This window comes from Candoia aspera, chromosome 4 (assembly GCF_035149785.1).
Source record: "Candoia aspera isolate rCanAsp1 chromosome 4, rCanAsp1.hap2, whole genome shotgun sequence".
Classification (NCBI taxonomy): Eukaryota; Metazoa; Chordata; class Lepidosauria; order Squamata; family Boidae; genus Candoia; species Candoia aspera.
Window position 1 is genome coordinate 55,587,113 of NC_086156.1, and position 18,903 is coordinate 55,606,015.

The 18,903-nt window shown below is 35.7% G+C and overlaps 1 protein-coding gene across 4 annotated transcripts in view; it reads left to right on the forward strand.

Moving 5' to 3' along the window:
• Positions 1 to 17,718, forward strand: part of HECW1 (HECT, C2 and WW domain containing E3 ubiquitin protein ligase 1) — a 204,409-nt gene extending 186,691 nt beyond the window's left edge. For 3 of the 4 annotated variants that reach the window (XM_063304171.1, XM_063304172.1, XM_063304173.1), the window contains exons 24-28: positions 381 to 510; positions 2,337 to 2,483; positions 3,636 to 3,750; positions 5,188 to 5,386; positions 12,835 to 17,718. In XM_063304171.1, the coding sequence (XP_063160241.1) occupies positions 381 to 510; positions 2,337 to 2,483; positions 3,636 to 3,750; positions 5,188 to 5,386; positions 12,835 to 12,946 (703 nt within the window). In that variant the 3' untranslated portion in view covers positions 12,947 to 17,718. The remainder of the gene's footprint in view (positions 1 to 380; positions 511 to 2,336; positions 2,484 to 3,635; positions 3,751 to 5,187; positions 5,387 to 12,834) is intronic. The other variant, XM_063304177.1, reaches the window with a different exon arrangement.
• Positions 17,719 to 18,903: the final 1,185 nt, after the last annotated feature.

Below are 18,903 nucleotides of genomic sequence, written 5' to 3' on the forward strand. Positions count from 1 at the left end.
GAAATATTTTAAATGTACAGCAGAGTCTTATAGGAATAAAAAGTCCAGTAACCATGAGTAGAAGAGAACAATGCCAGGCATGAACCAACAAGTTGTAACTCACCCTAATACCAGGAAGATATAGATCTAGTCGCTTTAAATGCGACATCTGATTTCTATTCCTGGCCAGCTAGATGCCCTCTGGGAGGTTGACCCAAAACCATGAAGGCAGTAGAATTCTTCAGCCACTAATATTCAAAACTTTACTGCCACCAAACAGAGATACACTGTTTAGCTATCATGACAGGTAGCTATTGACAGTTGAATTTTTAACTGGGGCTACTATTTAATAAGCTATCATTTGAGACTTGCAACATAATTTGTGATCTATTGTCAATCAGGCCTTGTGACCTTAGTGACTTGGAGTATCTGGATGAGGAATTCCACCAAAGTTTACAATGGATGAAGGACAACATCATCACTGATATTCTGGACCTCACTTTCACAGTGAATGAAGAAGTGTTTGGACAGGTAAATTAATATGAGTGTATTACAAGTTAGAAATTTGGAGTCATAAGAATTTCAGACTAGGAACAAATGCTTAACTAGTGATGATTTATGAAAGGAATAGGAGGACAAGAAATAGCAAGAATTATAAAACAAGAAAAGACACTAATCTATTTTTTTTTTTTTAAAATCTCAGTATTATTTATCTACTGTCATCCCTGGGATTTATTTATGTCAAGATCCCAGGATTTGTTGACACCATCACCAGTAAAAAAGTTAACCAAACTGGTGGAAAACTCACGATATGAATAGCAGGGGCCAAACAAGGTGAGGTCTGTGAGTTTAGATAAGGACCATTTATCATTATGTAAGTACCCTCTTTTGTGAAAATCCAGGAATGATGTAGAGATTGTCTGATTTTATTCACAAAATAAAGTTAAATACTGTTAACAGCTGGTCCCAACATTCATTCTTTATGCTGGTCCTTCAAAGGGAGAAATATCAAAGTAGTTAATAAGGACATACGTAAGCATCTTTTTTAAAACCCTGTGTTCTTTCAACAAAGATAAAAAATAGGAAGTCACAGCACTACAAGTAAGAATGCAGTTCTCAAGCCTGGAGGTATCTGAACCTCTAAAATTTCAGAGAGGATTAAAATTTCTCACCTGGATATTGGAAGCTCAGGAATCTGCTCCAAATAATACAATTTAACTAAAGTTAACTTAAAATCATTGAGAAATATAGTAGTTTTGGAATGTTAAGACTGATAAAAAATATTAAGACCGATAAAGAAATCTTATATATAAATAACTCTGTTTGACCTAGATGGCATTTCTTGGAAATAAAAAATTGGAAAAATTGGTCCTGGTTGCTTTCAGGGAAAGAGAACTACCTTTTGGGTGGATGGTGAAATAATGAGGACTTAGAGAATTCCCCCCCCCCGCTTTTTAACTCCCCCATTTTTTAATATTGCTGAAACAAATAACTAATACAATTTTAAAGGCAATACTAATTAGGAAGCAAATAGTTAAGAGCCATCACTGCATGTGTGCCCAGAAGTGGGTTGATGTAATAGAATTTTCTGCTCAGTATCCTACAAAGCAGGAAAAATGAACAGTTTGGGCATAGTTCTAATGTATGTGACAATTTAAAAATCAGTTTTCAAAACCAGTCTGAATAGGCTAGGTAGCACCCTGCATTTAGAACTTGAATAAAGCACTGAAAGCTGTAGTCATCTTTAAGTAAATGAGAATACAGCCATATTTCATATCTTCCCCCTTTGTGGGAGAGGGAAAGGTGGGGGTCAAAGCCTTGAGCAACTCCTCATTCCCACCCCACCCTTTGCCCTCAGTTAAATGTATTTGTTTGTTTGTTCAACTTGTATACTGCCAGTTTCAACAAATTGACTCGTGGTTTACAGCAAAAACATAAACATCCACAATAAGGAACAATAAAACATCCATAAATGTTCTCAGACAAATACCACAATAAAAACATCTATCCTATGTTAAAAAATAAAATGTTTACGAGGTGAAACGGTAACAACAAAAAACCTAATGGTGTCCATATGCTAGGGAAAAGCCATAGACAAGGACTTCATTTTAAGTTGTTTTCTGAATGTTGTCAGAGAGAAGATAAATGCCCAATCTGGGTTTTGATAACATGATAAAATAATACCATTTGAAAAAAGTGTTATGCTAGCTATTCAGAAGTGTAATATGCATAATAATCAAATAGCATAACAATACATACATCAAGACATTTTGTTCTTTGAGTAATACTTGTCATGGTAATTTCTACATTCCTGTTCAAAACATATTTATGTTTTGTCTATTTGATTTGTTTCTTAGGTAACAGAAAGAGAGTTGAAATCTGGAGGTGCAAATACACAAGTGACTGAAAAGAACAAGAAGGAATATATTGAAAGAATGGTTAAGTGGCGAGTAGAAAGAGGGGTTGTTCAGCAAACTGAGGCACTAGTTCGTGGCTTCTACGAAGTACGTATCATAATTTATCAAATGAGAATGGAAGAGTCATAAACATAAGGGCATCTCAATTATAGCAAAAAAAGGGCAGAGAATTAACTGTTCTAGTAGTGTTCTTCAAATCTTAATAGGGAACATCAGTATAAGTATTTATGACAAGGTGAACCAACTGTAGTTAATAATTTTTTTTCAGCCCCCAAAGCTTCCCAAAATTATGCTACCAATTTTTGGTATCAAACCACTGAAAAATACAAGTGCTATCGTAAAATAATACTTCTGTATTATTTATAAAAATGCTAATGCATTTGAAAAGAAATATATTACTCAAACTTTTTGTATCCAACATATTGGAGGGGATATTTGTGTATGGTAGAATTTAAATTACAGGTTTGGGGGAATGAGATTTTGAGTTAGTTAGGTTTTATGTTTGAAATGTTCAGCATAACTTACCTGCCCTGTTTTTGTTTAAACATCTCTTTCTTGTTTAAACATCCCTTTCATGTCAAAAGCTTCTTACAATTTACTGGTGTCGAGATGAATTTTGCAATTCTCTTTTTCTTTTTCTTTCTTTTGTGTGTGTATGCCTTTGAGACATTTTTTTACTCCTGGTGACTGCCTGGACAAGTCCTTGCAGTTTTCTTGGCAAAGTTTCTTGGAACTGATTTGCCATTGCCTTCTTCCTAGGGCTGAGAGAGAGTGACTGGCCCAAGATCACCCAGCTGGCTTTGTGACTAAGGCAGGACTAGAACTCACAGTCTCCAGTTTCTAGCCTGGTGCCTTAACCACTACACCAAACTGGCTCTCTATTCTCTCTTCTACTATTCTCTTCTACTGACATAATAATCAGCATTTTTGTGCCAAAAAATCTAATACATTTTATTGAACAGTAACTGACCAGTATAATCATTTCTTGGTGTGTCAATGGCAGAGAATGGTGAGTTGATAATATTATCAACTGGAGGTAAAACCTCCAGATCAAAAGTATGCAAGCAAACAGAGTAAACACATGTTAAAAGAAACCTCCTTACATGGGAAGAATTTCATTCAAATCTCTAATGATTGGAAACCAGTTTTCAGATATCCGCAAATATACCTAACTTGTGTAAAATATTGAATCTTTTGATATTTCTGTATTTATTGCTAATATGTGTGCTTTATTTTCAGGTTGTAGACTCAAGGCTTGTCTCAGTTTTTGATGCTAGAGAGCTAGAATTGGTTATCGCTGGCACTGCTGAAATCGACCTTAACGATTGGCGCAATAACACAGAATATCGGGGTGGTAAACATTGCAATTATTCTTCCTTACCATTTTTCATTTCATTAAGTCCTTTTACTGCTGGAATTGGATCAGGGATTTTTTTTTTCGGTGATAAGTGTCATGAGTACTGATGGTGAGCAGGAGGGGGCCTCTATCCAGGGGGGAAAACGCATGCGTAGTACTGAGGAGTTAAGCAGCCATTCAAAGAGACACAAATCAGACCTGCCTTAACCTTTGGGGTTTATCTGTCTGGGTTTTTCCCACGCTTCTTCAGTTTGTTAGGATTTTCTGTCTTATGTAGCAGTAATAAAACACTAGAGACCTATTCCTTGTCTCAGCGTGGTTCCTGGCTGTTAGGACAATAAGATTAGTAATGCCAGCACCCTTTCTTGGATGATTGCTTGACCTCATAAAGTCATAGAGTTGGAAGCAGCCATTTAGATTGTTGAGCTTAACCCCCTACCTCATTCAGGTTTCCAAATTAAAGCATCCTTGATAGATAGCTCTGCTTTTGTTCACCAGTAAGGGGAACTTACTGTCTGAATTCTCGATCATCCCTTGAAAATTAGTAATTGAACAGCAGATGATACTGGAAATCACAAGACGTGGAAAATACTCACATGAAATAAGTAAGCATTCCAGGAGTCATCTCAGAATCCTGTATAAAGTGCAAGGATTCTTCTGCTGATACACAGGATATCTTGGAGACCAATTGATGAGGAAAATGTTACCTTAATGTATGGGTGGGCTCGCTGCCTCAGCGGCAGTATTGCAACCAAAACTCTCCCCGCGACCTGAATTCGATCCCAATGGAAGCTGGATTCTTGGGTAGCCGGTTCAGGTCGACTCAGCCCTCCATCCTTCTGAGATCGATAAAATGAGTACCCAGCTTGCTGGGGAAGGTGACGACTGGGGAAGGCAATAGTAAACCACCCTGCTATAGTCTGCCAAGAAAACATCATGGGTCAGACATGACTCGGTGCTTGCACAGGGGACCTTTCACCTTTCACCACAGGCTCTCTGCAATCTTGAAAGTGGAACTGTAGGGACCATTGCAGTTTTTTGGACAGCTGTGGACATGACAGCATTACTGTCTAACCAAATAATTGAAATTGAGCTATTTGTAGTGAGGAAGAAGGAAAAAAACTTATAGGTTTCCCTTTTGACCCACTGATTATGCTCCAGATGGCTAGGAAAGAAGGGAATGAGGAAGAGACATAGATGAGTTGTTTGTGACATGTACAGTACATGCATGTAAATAGATATATGTGAACCTGAACATCTGTGTAGTTTCTTTAGCTAAAATCTTCAGCCACCCGTTTCTTAATGTTAAAAAATCCTAAAAACCATACACTGGCTAGATAAAGCAAAATATAATGCTTGGTTCATCTTCATATCCAATTATGTCTTCTTTACCTGGTTCTAATGCATTTGTCTTTTACCCACCTTCTCTTTTAGGTTACCATGATGGCCACATAGTAATACGATGGTTCTGGGCAGCAGTAGAGAGGTTCAACAATGAGCAAAGACTACGGTTGCTGCAGTTCGTTACTGGAACATCTAGCGTCCCTTATGAAGGCTTTGCAGCCCTTCGAGGGAGCAATGGGCTACGGCGCTTCTGTATAGAGAAATGGGGTAAAATAACATCACTCCCCAGGTATGCTTGATATTGAAATGATACTCCATCATTCATGTCTGGGTATGAATTAATTTCTTTTTTAAAAAAACTTTATTAAAAAATTTAAAATACAAACATAAAAGCAAAGATTAAAGTAATAGAAGAACAAAGTAAAGAAAAAATGAAAGCACCAAAGATGCAAGAAAGAAAAAAAGTTGGAAAAGCTAGAAAAAGAAACATAAGAAAAAGAATTGACTCCCGATCTTCTTTGTTACAGATATAGGTATACAATTACATCAAGCTCTTCCTCTAAATTTACCAAATATTTTCCATTATTTGTAGTGTCCATTGTTTATCTAATCATCAAATCCAAGTATCAGAATTTCATTTTTTTTCAGTTTCATGCAAAAAGTTTAGAAAAGGCTTCCAGGTAGCAATAAAATTTGACAATGTCTTTTCCCTAATCAAGACTGTCAGTTTTGCCAACTCTGCTAACTCCATCAACTTCACCATACATTCTTCCATAGTAGGTAATGTCACTTCTTTCCACCTCTGTGCATATAGAAGCCTTACTGCTGTTATATAGAAATAAATACCACGAGCTCTTTCTAATTGCTTAATCATCAGTCCCAGAAGAAAAGTCTCTGGTTTCAGTTGTATATTAGTCTTTAAAATCTTCTGGATTAAAATGCATATTGATCCCAAAAAATATTTTACTCTCTTACAAGTCCATCAAAGATGATAAAAAATCCCCTCTTGTGCACATTTCCAACATATATTTGAGATCCCTTTATACGTTTTTGACAATTTATCTGGTGATAAATACCAATGGTACATCTTTTTATAGAATTTTTCTTTAAGATTATAACATAATGTAAATTTCAATCCTTTCATCCACATGTTCTCACACTGTTCCATACACACACGCACACACACACACTATGCTCAAAATTTTCTGCCCATTTTATCATACAGTTTTAACTTGTTTATCTTCTGTTTCTAACTTCAATAAGAGTTTATGCATCTTAGCAATAATATCTTCATCATTTGTACAAAGTTCAACTTCAAATTCAGTTTTATCACATTCAAAATCAAACACCTTGTCTAGTTTAAATCTTTCTAGTAACTGAGCATATGAAAACCATTGACAAATATAACCTTCAGATAACAAATCTTCTCTTGATTTTAACTTTAGTTCCCCCTGTGAAAAATCTAGTACATCACCATAAGTTAACCATTTCTGCTTAATTATCATTTCTTTTCTATAGAATGTTTCTTGTGGTGACAACCATAAAAGAATTTGGTATGAATTAATTTCCATGTACACAGGACTGATATTTTTATCACTGGAAACATGACCAGTAAGGCTGCCTGATAGCTTTCTGGATATTCCAATTTATCATGCTAAAGGCTGCTTTAAAAAGACATCCTCATTCTTTTGTTTTATAGAAAGGTCAGGCTGAAAGTGAAAGAGGCAGTCAGATCAAAAGTGATCCAGGAGAGAAATTCATTTGAGTTGAATATTCTACCACTTAGGAAGATAAGCAACAATTAAATGTTGAGAAATCTTGGTCAACTCAAGCAACTTTTCCTTTCCTACATTCCTTTTGTCATTTGTATGAACTGTTAGGGTCACATATAGATAAAAATAGAATACCATGGTTATGTGTTGTTAGGAAAGGTCCAGAATAACTATAAAAACAGCAGAGGAAGAAGGTCCCTGTGGTAGAGAATTCAAATACTATCACTATGTGGGTTGCAAAAAAGAAAAGAAAAGTAAACTAATAAATTGCTGCCCTTTAATTTCCTGAAGTCATACCATCTCAATTTGCCTAAAAGTAATCCTAGTCCTACAAAAAAATGATTAAAGCTTTGCAATTGTTTATAAAACACACATGTAGTTTTTGTCATTCAAAATTAGAACATCACATTTTACAATCTTGTGTTGTTTCTATACTTGCGTTTATAGAAACTCGAAATGTAAGAAATTATTAATATTCAGCTAGGGTTACATAAATTTGTTATTATATCAATACCCAGACTCTATAATGATTATTGCCAGTGATTTTAATGCAAGTATTGGCCATTCCGATGCCGTTTCACAAGCTTATTTTAAATGGCCAATGCTCCCTAAAACCGATGTGGGCTACATACCACCCAATCTAAAAACCAACACTATAACATTGCAGGATTTCATTGGCTCAACTTGTGGACAGTTTTGATGTAGATATACTTAATGGCACCGTCAGAGGTGATGTTAAAGGGGAGTTTACATTCTGGTGCCCTAATGGGGTCATTGTGGTTGATTATATCATGCTTTCCTGGAGCTTTGGTCATTTTATAACTTACCTCTATATTGGAACTTGCCCTGATAGTGACCACTTTCCGCTAATTTGTCTTTTTGATCCTAAAACAAATCTTGAATAATTAGAAGTAGCCTCTTGCCCTACTGACATGACAACAAAGGAGCAAATACAGAACAAGTGTTCTCAAGGTCTGGCTAAACTTTTGTCTGGGCTCTTGACCTTAGAGCCTCTGCTTCAAATCCACACCCAGATCTGCTCATCTGATTCCTATGAATTAGTATCATTGTATCAGTCAATTGTTAATCTCCAAGTCCCCTTGGCAAGATTTTCAACAGTCAGTGCTGTTTATGAACATAAAAAATCTAAACCTTGGTATGATAATGATTGCATCAAGGCTAAAAGACTCTTAAATGCAATAAATTCCTTTTGTCAGGAAAATTCTTTGAGTGCTTCTCAATTACTTAAGGTTCAGAAAAAAAATATGAAGACCTTTTGAAGATAAAGAAAAGGCAGGCTGCAAGAGAGAATTGGAGGAATTTAATTTCAGCAGCAAAACGTAAGAATTCCACTTGGTTTTGGCGCTTAATCAATCAGTCCCTTATATAGTAGATGGACATTTCGGCCCTGTCACGCAAATATCTGCAAATAAATGGGAGGATCCACTTCTGTATCATCTTTAAAATGGAATCTGCTGTAATCTCAGATGTGACCTCCTTTTAGTGACCTCCTGGATTGGCCACCTGAGGTCACCTTGTAGTGACCTCCTGGATTGGCCACCTGTGTCTATAGCTGAGGTTAAAGATCTTATTGCCCAATTAAAAACCAAGTAAAGTATCTGGAGGTGATTTTATTGCCCCAGAATCAATAAGGAAAAACAAAGATTGGTGGGCTCCAGTTCTGGCCACTCTATTTCCACATATTAACAACATAGGCCAATTTCCATCTGACTGGAATCAGACTATTGTTGTACCGTTTTACAAAAATAAAGGAAATAGACTTGATCCTACAAATTATAGGCCTATTAATTTATTAAACACAGTAAGTAAACTCTATGCCAAATTTTTATATTTAAAATTAGTGGACTGGGTACAAAATGAAAAATATTATTGCTGAAGAACAGGGTGGATTTAGAGGGGAATGATCAGCATTAGATCATTGTTCGGTTCTCCATCATCTGGCAGAATATTCTGTGCCCCCTCAAGGTTCCCTTTTTGCAACTTTTGTTGATTTTAAATCAGCTTTTGATCTAACACCAAGGGAGAGACTGTGGGACACTCTGAGACATTCCACTATTGATAAAAAGGCTGCTTCTACTTATTCAGTCGCTTTTCTCAAATATCTCCCTAATAATTAGGTGTACTCTTTGGGGACATCTACTGTATCTAAAGTAGTCCCAACTTATAGAGGTATAAGACAAGGCTGCATATTAGCTCCATTACTTTCTAACCTATGTCTAAATCCAGTAATCCAAGTGGTTGCTGTTTCAGCTTATCACCTATTTTAGCTGATCATGCAATTCTGGCATTATAATATGCAGACAATGTAGTTGTTATGTCTATTTCACAGGTGACAATGAGAAAAGCACTTAGGGCACTAGCTCTGTTCTGTGCAGAATTAAAGTTATCAATAAACTATCAGAAAACCAAAGTTTTAGTTTTTGCCCAACATTGTTCACAAATGACAATTGGGACTCAAATGGAACAGGTGTGCATCTTCAATATCTTGGAGTGCAGTTCCATGCTTCTCTATCCTGGAATGCTAATTTTTTTTACCGGGTGAGTGTCTCACAGCATACCTCTACAGCTATCGTAAGATTTTGAAACCCAAAGGAACCCATTACAGTACATCCCTGCAGCTTGCAAGGTTTTCCAAGCTAAGGCAGTCCCTCAGCTTCTTTATGGCTCCTAAATTTGCTCTTTTGCAAAGCTTAATATTCTTGAAACTATTCAAAATAAGTTTATTACAGCCATGCTAATGGTTCCAAAGTATCAAATAATGCTATTTTACTTGTAGAGACAGGTGTAATCTCACTGCACGCTAGAACGTGGTTTCTTCTTATTACCTTTTGGCTGAAGTTAATCCTACTTCCTATAGGTTTGGCCCCATTAGTACTTAGAGATCATTTACTAGGCTTCTCTATGGAAAATCTGCGCTCATTAGGTTTTGATGATGCTAGAACATATTTAAGCAAGGTGCCGCACCATTATTTATCATATTCTTCTGAAAGGGTTCATTCCAGCCCCTTATTTATCATCCATCACGATTTTGAAATTTTGTAAGGCTTTCACTCTAGCCAGGCTGGATGCACTGCCCTCAGCAGTCCCTTTTGGCCATTTTAAGAGTACTCCTATGTCTCTCCAGTTATGTCCATGTGGTGATGCCTCAATAGAAATTCTAAGCCATATGGTACTATGCTGCTCCCTATATAAGGACTTTAGACAGACCTTCATTTATCTGATCTTGAAGAAATTTCCAGGCAGGGCGTATGGCTTCTACTTCTTTTGGACAAGTGCTCAAAAATATCCTCCCAAGTCACCCAGTTTTGTGCTGCCATCTGTACAATACACTGCAACATTAATTAAGTTTGGATACTCATTTACTCATCACTTCTTATAATACTATAGGTAGTCCTCACTTAACAACCATTTGTTCAGTGACCATTTGAAGTTACAACACTGAACAAATGGTAATTACAGCTGGTCCTCGAAGTCACAGCTGTTGCAGTGCTCCTGAAGTCACATGATCGAAATTTGGGCACTTGGCAGCCCTACCAGATTTACGACCACACAGTGCACTGAGATGGGGGGAGATCAGCACGTGGGGGGAGTTGAAGCGAAGGCAAGCACGGCAGGGCAGGAGAAGCATGAGGTCCTCAATTAACAATGGTGTGGTCCTTGCTTAATGACCACAACCGGGACTACCAGAACTTCCCTTGTTAAGCTGTGCAGTCACGTGATGTTTCACCTAATGACCAATTAGGGTCATTAGGCGAGGACTACCTGTATTTTTATTTTATTATATATGTTATTTATTTTTAGACCCTGTTATAGTTATTGTTTTTCTGCTATATATATAGATGTGTGTAACAGTTCTCCTATTGTATATTTTATTGTATCTGGCCTTATGGCTATTATAAACTGATTTGATTAATGTTCAGCTTCAATCTGCCACTTTACAAATAGCATGCAATTCCTTGAAAAAATACACTGTAATTAATTTTCCAGAGAGAAATTTTAAAAAGAGCTTTTAGAGAGATGCTTCATACATTTGGTCATCAAGAAATAAAAAGATAATGCTGCTGTCTGCTCAACTTGCATTGGTCTCCGAACAAAAATATATGATCTATGTTAAGCTATTTTTAAAGTGTTTGCTAAATTATGTTCATCTTCTAAATGTGGGACTCTTTCCTACATTTGTCGCTGAGCAATGGAAGCGTCTTATTTTCTGATACCTGAACTGAAACTTCTTGTAGGTTTGCTATCTTATTTTTGATGGCTTCATGTCTAGATTTTACCTGAATATACATACCAGTGCAGTTTCCTGAGCCCAGAGGACAACATATATTTTCAATGCTTGTCTCAAATGGAAAATAAACCTATGGGCCTCTCCAGTTCTAGGTTTTAAGATGTTTGGCTAGAACCTGGGAAATCCAGGTTCAAGTCCACCCTTAATAATAAAAGCTCACTCTTACTGCTTTGGGCCAGTCACTCACTCCCAGCCTAATCTCCCATAGAAAAATGTGCTCCTGGACAAAAGGTGGTATAAATCTAAAAAACAAATAGACATATATATTATGTGGCCCATATTAAAACAAAGAAAGTGAAGAGAGGAGGTGAATCCCTACAAATGTTGGTAATAGGAAATTATATCCTCTACTGATGACTTCTGGGACAGTGTCTCCATTGGAAAGAAGAAGTTGGGTATTAATTGTTTTAACCTTTAGAGGCAAAAGGGAAGAAAGGGATTTATGCAGTATCTGAGAAGGGATAAACCTTAGGGTGAAGGATTTCTCTTTGGGTATTTCAGCAGATTTCTGGAACAGCTACCTTTTAAGGGTGCCTGTCTGCCTATCCTTATGGTCTACTAAAGTTGCATATTTGAAAATAAAAGCTTCCTTAGTGCTTCCATATCCAGAGAGAATTATAATTGGAATGAGCATGGATTTTTTCCTTGTTTATTTAAAATATTTTTGTTCTTTTTTAATGTAACAAGTACTAAGGAAGTTAATAAAATAATTAAACAATTTATCTACCTTTAAAACCATACTTCAAACATACAATAAATGCACTTGAAAATCCATCAGTTAGAAAGTGATGTCATGAGTACTGATGGTAAGCAGGAGGGGGCCACTATCCAGGGGCAAAAACGCATGCGCAGTTTAGAGAGTTTGAGCTGTCATTCAGAGAGACACAGAACAGACCCGCCTTGACTTTTGGGGGTTTATCTGTCTGGGTTTTCCCACGCTTCTTCAGTTTGGTAGGATTTTCTGTCTACTATAGCAATAATAAAGCACTAGAGACTTCTTCCTTGTCTCGGCGTGGTTCTTGCTTAGTCAGGACATGTGAAAACTAATTAGTAGATCAACTAAATAAATAAAAACGAACAATCGAAGGAAAACATCCAAGTCTTTTGTATTACACTAAGAATCAAGAGTCAGTTTAGTTGGCCTTCAGCTCTTAAGGAATTATACAAAATGGCAACAGTCACCAAAAAGGCCCATTTTACATTTCATACATCTTGCCATTTGGAGAAGTAACAATGCCCTCTGAATATCTGAATTAGGAAATAACTGAGTCCAGAACTACTATAGTTGCAAATGCAGGTCTGTCAACCTTCTGATAAGCACTATGATTACAGTTTAAAAGGAAAGTGCCTAATTATTGCCCTATATTGACATTTTTCCTTTCCAGTCCTTCCTGCTAGTTGTGGGAATGTGTTTACAGTTCAAATGGGAAATTGTGACTAAGGGAAAACCTGGAGAGAGAGAAAATTGTGCATAGGATTCTGATTATCCTTTTCTTCCCATTGCTAATTTACACAGTAATGACAAACACAACATTCTTCCCAAATATGAGGTTTCAGCTTTATTTACAGGTTCAATTGGCTCAATAATGCAAGTGGTTGAATATTTCTGACAAAGACACTATTTTTAAAGGTATGCATATTATTTTCATTTTGCAGGGCCCATACTTGTTTCAATCGCCTGGATCTTCCACCCTACCCATCATATTCTATGCTGTATGAAAAGCTGTTGACAGCTGTTGAAGAAACTAGTACCTTTGGACTTGAATGAAAAAAAAAACAGGTTTTCAATCATTTCCTTGTCAACGACATCGTTCCCTCCTGCTGCCATATGAATTTGATTTTCAGTATTTTTATTTCTGGTGGAAAAGACAGGAGAAATAAAAGCTGTGCATGAAGAACAGCCTTCCTTTAAGAACTAACCTTCATGCTTTTCATCTTTAATTCCCAATGGACAACTACCCTGTATGCAATATGAAAACAAGGTCTCCGTGTATCTACACATACCTCCATTAGTAACAATGATATACGAATGCAAGTTATGCTACACTTGACCAAATGTTAATAAATGTTTTCTTCCATCTATGTTAATTAAAAAAGAACATTCATCAAGCATTCCAAGCTATATGCTCATCCTTTGCATCTTAATGGTAGGTTGCATCTTAATTGTATTAAGTCTTCACCATTGAAAGTTGGTCAAGGGCCTCGTTCATTTGTCCTTGATTTTTTTTGTACATATCATACAAAGGTGAAAAACATTTATGAGCAAAATTGAATTTTTTAATGTGAACTCATAATTCAAATGAGCTACATCAGTTGGAATTGGGCCAGACATGTGGTGCAGATAAGTTATTCAAAGCAACAAAACTAACCTGCAGTGCAATGCAGAATATGTCAATGATTATTAGTAACTGTTAAATGCTATAATTGAAATACTTACAGATCTACTGAGGTATAAACAAGAGCTAATTGTTACTGAAATAAACACGGATTTGGGGGACTCAAGGATGTCTTATTACCTAGTGTAACAGACAGCACCGCTTCAATTATTGTACATAACAAAAAATAAGAGGATGAATATTATGTTTCTTTGTATCTTCCCATTCTGCTTATCAATTCTTTGTTTTTTGATGTTCCGTTTCCTAACAGAAAAGAAATATAGACAATCCTGCACTATGTATTGGAAGCCATTATTGAAACTATAATGAGTGGCTTTGTTTCATTTCTCTTTGATCTCAAATATCACAGAATTAGTTTTGTATAAAACAATTACGCCTAACTATATTATATATGAAGCTGCAGAGGATGATTGAGTTGAAATAATTTGAATAAGAGGATAATCTTCAGATCTATTATCTAAACATCTGAAATCTGATAAAGTTCCAGTGGCCGGTATAGCAGTTTTTGGGGTGTACTGAAGAGTCTAAACTCCTCTGTACCCAGGTGAAACAACAGATGGTTAAAGATTTTGGGCTTCATTTTCTATCACCAAAGTCACTGGAAAAGAAGTCAGATTTAAAATAATATTTCTCTTTTTGTTCACTGCTGCTGCACAAATTTTCAAAACATAATTTGAGAATAAAGTTGAAGCATACATTAGGGATGAAATTCATTGAACTCAATGAGTTTTATTTCCAAGTAAGGATGGATATATGCTATTTTGTCTTTACTAAAAGTTTGAACTTCTACAGTGCTATCGTTAAAAATTCAGTAAGACACAAGTGATTGTGTATGTGATGAAATTATCACAGGAAGAAAGCCACCCAGAGTCTATGGGAGTGGGCAGGTATAATAAATTTAAAATAATAATAATAATCAATGGCCAATAAAATTCTATATTTGAACAAAGAGCTATTCACTTGTGATTTTGCCCTGAAAATTGAACATAAAGTATGATCACAAGCTGATCTTGACTCTCATTTTTTCTTACGATAAGAATGGAAATTATCTAAAGCTTACTTTAGAACATATGAAAGGCAAGGATAATAAAAGAAGATGGAGCTTGCGAGCAAAGCTTGCTCTTTCCTGGGATCAAGGAACTAGCAAAGAGCCCACAGGAATACCAATGAATATAGCTATGGTGTTTCCTCACATAATGATCATGTGAGAAAAACTATTTTATTTAGAAAAGAAAACTTGCAGCTAGTAAACAAGTTGGTCCCTGATTCAGATAAGGAGAAAATTTAAAAATGGATTAGCACAATCCAGTCAAAATTTAGAATGCTGATTCTGTATTTAATTGACAAAGATTTTAACATGTTCAGCATTGTCCTTTTAAAACCAGGGAAACATAAACTTGCTTATTGTGGCAGGATCATGCCTTAATTAGGTCATGGTTTTTAGCTAATCTTAATTTGAGGTATATTTTGTACATATTTCAAAAAAGAAAAAATACAAAAAAAGTCATTTGCAATGCCACATGGGACCTGACATTACTGGTTCAAACAGGCATATGAAGCATGGATACAGGTGGCTTGTGTGAATGCCTTTTATTAAGGCTAAAAAAAACTTATTTGATGAAGAACTTTCCACTCCAAAAGAAAAATGTCTTTTAAATGTCTGTTTAGTCTTGTGCTACATATTCTGTAAGAATGAGGAAATGCAATGTAATTTTTAAAGAAATACTTCAGATGAGCAGGTTCAGTGAACTTATTTCCCCAAAGTAATTTTAGCTTAAAACTACATTAAAGAAATCACTCTAGCAATTTAGATAGAATTATCATATTTTGTTAAAACAATTGCCATCAATTGGAAAAAAAATAACTGTTGATACCACTTGTGTTTATTAAGACTTTTTCAACCACATATCATATAGTATGTGTTATAACTGCTGCAGAAAGATTATACTAAAGACTTAAGAATACTACAAAATATATTTGGCACACTCTCTCTGATTCAAGGGAACTTCTTTGCAAATTCATTGAACAAGCGGGAAGCCCAATATGACTGTTTATAAGTCACACAGTAGGTCCCCTGCTGAAATCCTCTCAAGATTGGACTAAATACATTATTTGCCCTTTCCTATGCACAAAATTCTACTGAAATTATTACACCTAAAGCATGATTTTTCATGTGCAAGATTGAATCCAGTGTCGCTACACAAGCATATTTATGGTATTAAAAATACGGTGTCATCTGAAAAAAATAATGAACACAAGTAAACTAGCCAAGGCACAAGTATCTAACTGGTTAGTTCCAGGTGGGCCAAATATAGCACTATACAAGAGCTATCTTAGTAAAAAGCAAATTCCAGGCTTTACAAAACTGTATAGCTAAAATTTTTAATATCTTTAAGAGCTATATTTTATTAAAATTTAAAAGTATTTTTTGTAGTATGGTAGAAGATTTGTATATGCTGTGAAGGCATCTGAAGAGACATAGTCGTAAATTCCCACTAAAGACTTTGGTTCAGATACCACCCATGTTCTAGGAACTGAAATAAAAGTTGCAGATTTGGCCCTCTGAACATTACTACTGTTGTCAGGCTAAAGGAATGTTGGAAATATGTCATACTATTTATTCCTCATGCCACCTGAGCAAAACAATTTTTCATCTTTTTCATACCATTGCAGTATTATAAATTATTTATTTCACTAATTTATTATTTTTGGGGAATGTAACGCCATATTAAATTGTCTGTTACTTATTGTACAGGTCCATAAATAGTAAAAGAAGAGTGCTGTCTTGAGACAGTACTTTTTTGTGGAAGATAACACATTTTAGAGAATATTCATTTTGGTCCAATGTGAAACTGAAGCCATTCTAACTGATCTTTCCTGCCCCGTTGTTGTCCTTTAAATTGGTCAGGAAATGAGGGAGTGGATTCCACACAACTCAAAGTACATGGAAATGAGTGACACACCAGGAAAAATACATAACTTGTCAGGACATCACTCAACTTATTACTTTGATCAAAGCCTTTTCAAATTTCAAAACATGAGAATTTCTACTTGACTTTATCAGAAATGAAAAGATTGTTTTCAGTCTGCTGTAATTCTTATTTGCCGTGCACAGTTTATACACCCAAGCTGTATTCATTTTAGCCATGATTTCATATAACTGACACTTTGTTTCTTGGGCACTTTTGGAATGGTATTTTGAGCCACAAAAGTGGATTCATCAGATGTTGAACCACACAGTCATGGCTTCTGCAGGATTTCAGTGCCAGGAAACTGGATGGCTCACTTGAGTCAAGTGCCAAGGAATTATGACATGGGGATTAAATATGGAGTTTTTTCTGGAGGTTTCATCACACACACACAAAATGGCATCACTTCAAAGCAAAACTAATTATTTACTCCTAAAAATATTAAAGTCAATGCTTCTAAGCAACTGTGTTAAGATCACACACCCACACTCATAAATCTAAAGTCTTAAGCTCAATAATTTGGCAATAAATTCTACTGAAATCAGTAAGTTTTTTCCATATTCAGGTAAGTCTTGTTTTTAGAAGATACTCCCACTTCACCAAACAAAATGGGGTTCCTTGTTTAAGTAAAATATATCTGTTCTGAAGTAAATCCTATTGCAGTCTGTGGACTACTGTCATTAACTTCAACCACAAGACTGCCTCAGGAAGGAATTCTCAGCAAAGATCCACCTCATTTAATCTAACGTACCCTACTAAGCCTTTATATTCTAAAGATGGTGCTTTTTACAGTTACTATTTTTGCACTACTCAGTGATTAAAAATTGACTGCAACATGCTACAAATCTGGGATGGCTTTTCCAAGGTCCAAAACGTTGTATTTTTCCTTTCCCCATAGTATGTCATTGTTCATTCAATTTAGACAACAGACCTAGATAGTAGATAGTGTCAATACTGAAGTATTTGCTAAATCCCCTGCAGCTTCCATTCAATCTAAAACCAAAAGTCTGTTATGGTTTCAGTAAAGACTTCATAAAAGTCAGTGGCAGGAAAGGTCCTCCTTAGTGGGCTGATTTTGCTTCTATTGACAGGAAAATGTCACAATACTCAGGCTGTGCTTTCTATTCAATCATATCACTGTAAAAGAATGTCAATAAAATCTCTTTGTTATGGCATCAAGTTGTGTGGTTATAAATTTCTTTTCTGTGGTTTATTCTCTGAATGAAGCCTATTCTATGCCCTCCAAATAGATATTTTTCTTATCTTACATATACTGCTTGATTATATGTACCTGCAGGTACAGCTAATAGAATATACTTCTTTAATTTAAACAGACAGCATATTCAGTACATTTTATGAATAAGAAGTAATATTTTGGTAGGGCTTCAGTAAAGGGCAAAAGAAGTATGGACCAATTAGATCAGGCCTATTGTGATTTTTTTTAAAAAAGTATCTAATTTGCAAGGCCATATCACAATTAGGTGTGGAATTCTTATTACTTACTGCATTCAGAGAACTATCAAAGCTACAGCAAAGGATGGGATGTGTCTCAGTGTATCAGAGGGATAAAATATACAGACAAGTATATGAAATGAACTGCCAGAATCAATTAATTAGAATAACTTTAATGAGGCATATGGTTGAAAATCATGACATAAAGTCAAACAGGAAGACATGAATATGCAAGTAAAAGTTTCCCCCATTTTCTAGTTCAAGAACTCCCTGTCCAGAATCTGAATCACACCTATATAGCTTCAGTCGGTTTTTACTGTGCCAATTTTCTGCTCCAGGAGGGATCCCCTAATGTTCGGGTGGCTTTTAGGGAAGGAAATCCTTCTCCAATCACTGATCTCAAAGTAATGTACAAAAGTTTTTCAGGTATTCAGTGTTTTTTCAAAACTGAATTCTTGAATACAGAAAGCCTTGCAGATAATACTTGAATTCTGCCACATAAGTGTCATTTCAAATATATATTAAGGGCCGTCCCAAACACATGCATTTAAGATTGTGGTGGGTATTTTGATTCACAAAGCATGGTAAGTGATCAAGTGATGTAAGGAACAGATCATAGATGGTAAGTTATCCAACCCTTGCAGATATTATTGATCTTAAATCCCTGATTCTTAACCAGAATAATTTAGCACAATTTCCATCTCCAAATGCCAGCAATTCTCTGGAGTGAAGAAAGGGTAAGAATTATTACAGCAACTAGACAAGGAATTTGCTACTGGACAGCTTTGCATAGAAGAAAAAACTGCTCTGTACCCATAGATTTTAAAATAATACAATCATCTCTCTGCTTTGTTGACCAGTCAAAGCACTATGCCAGCAACACAATGGAAAATTGTGTATTTGTCGTC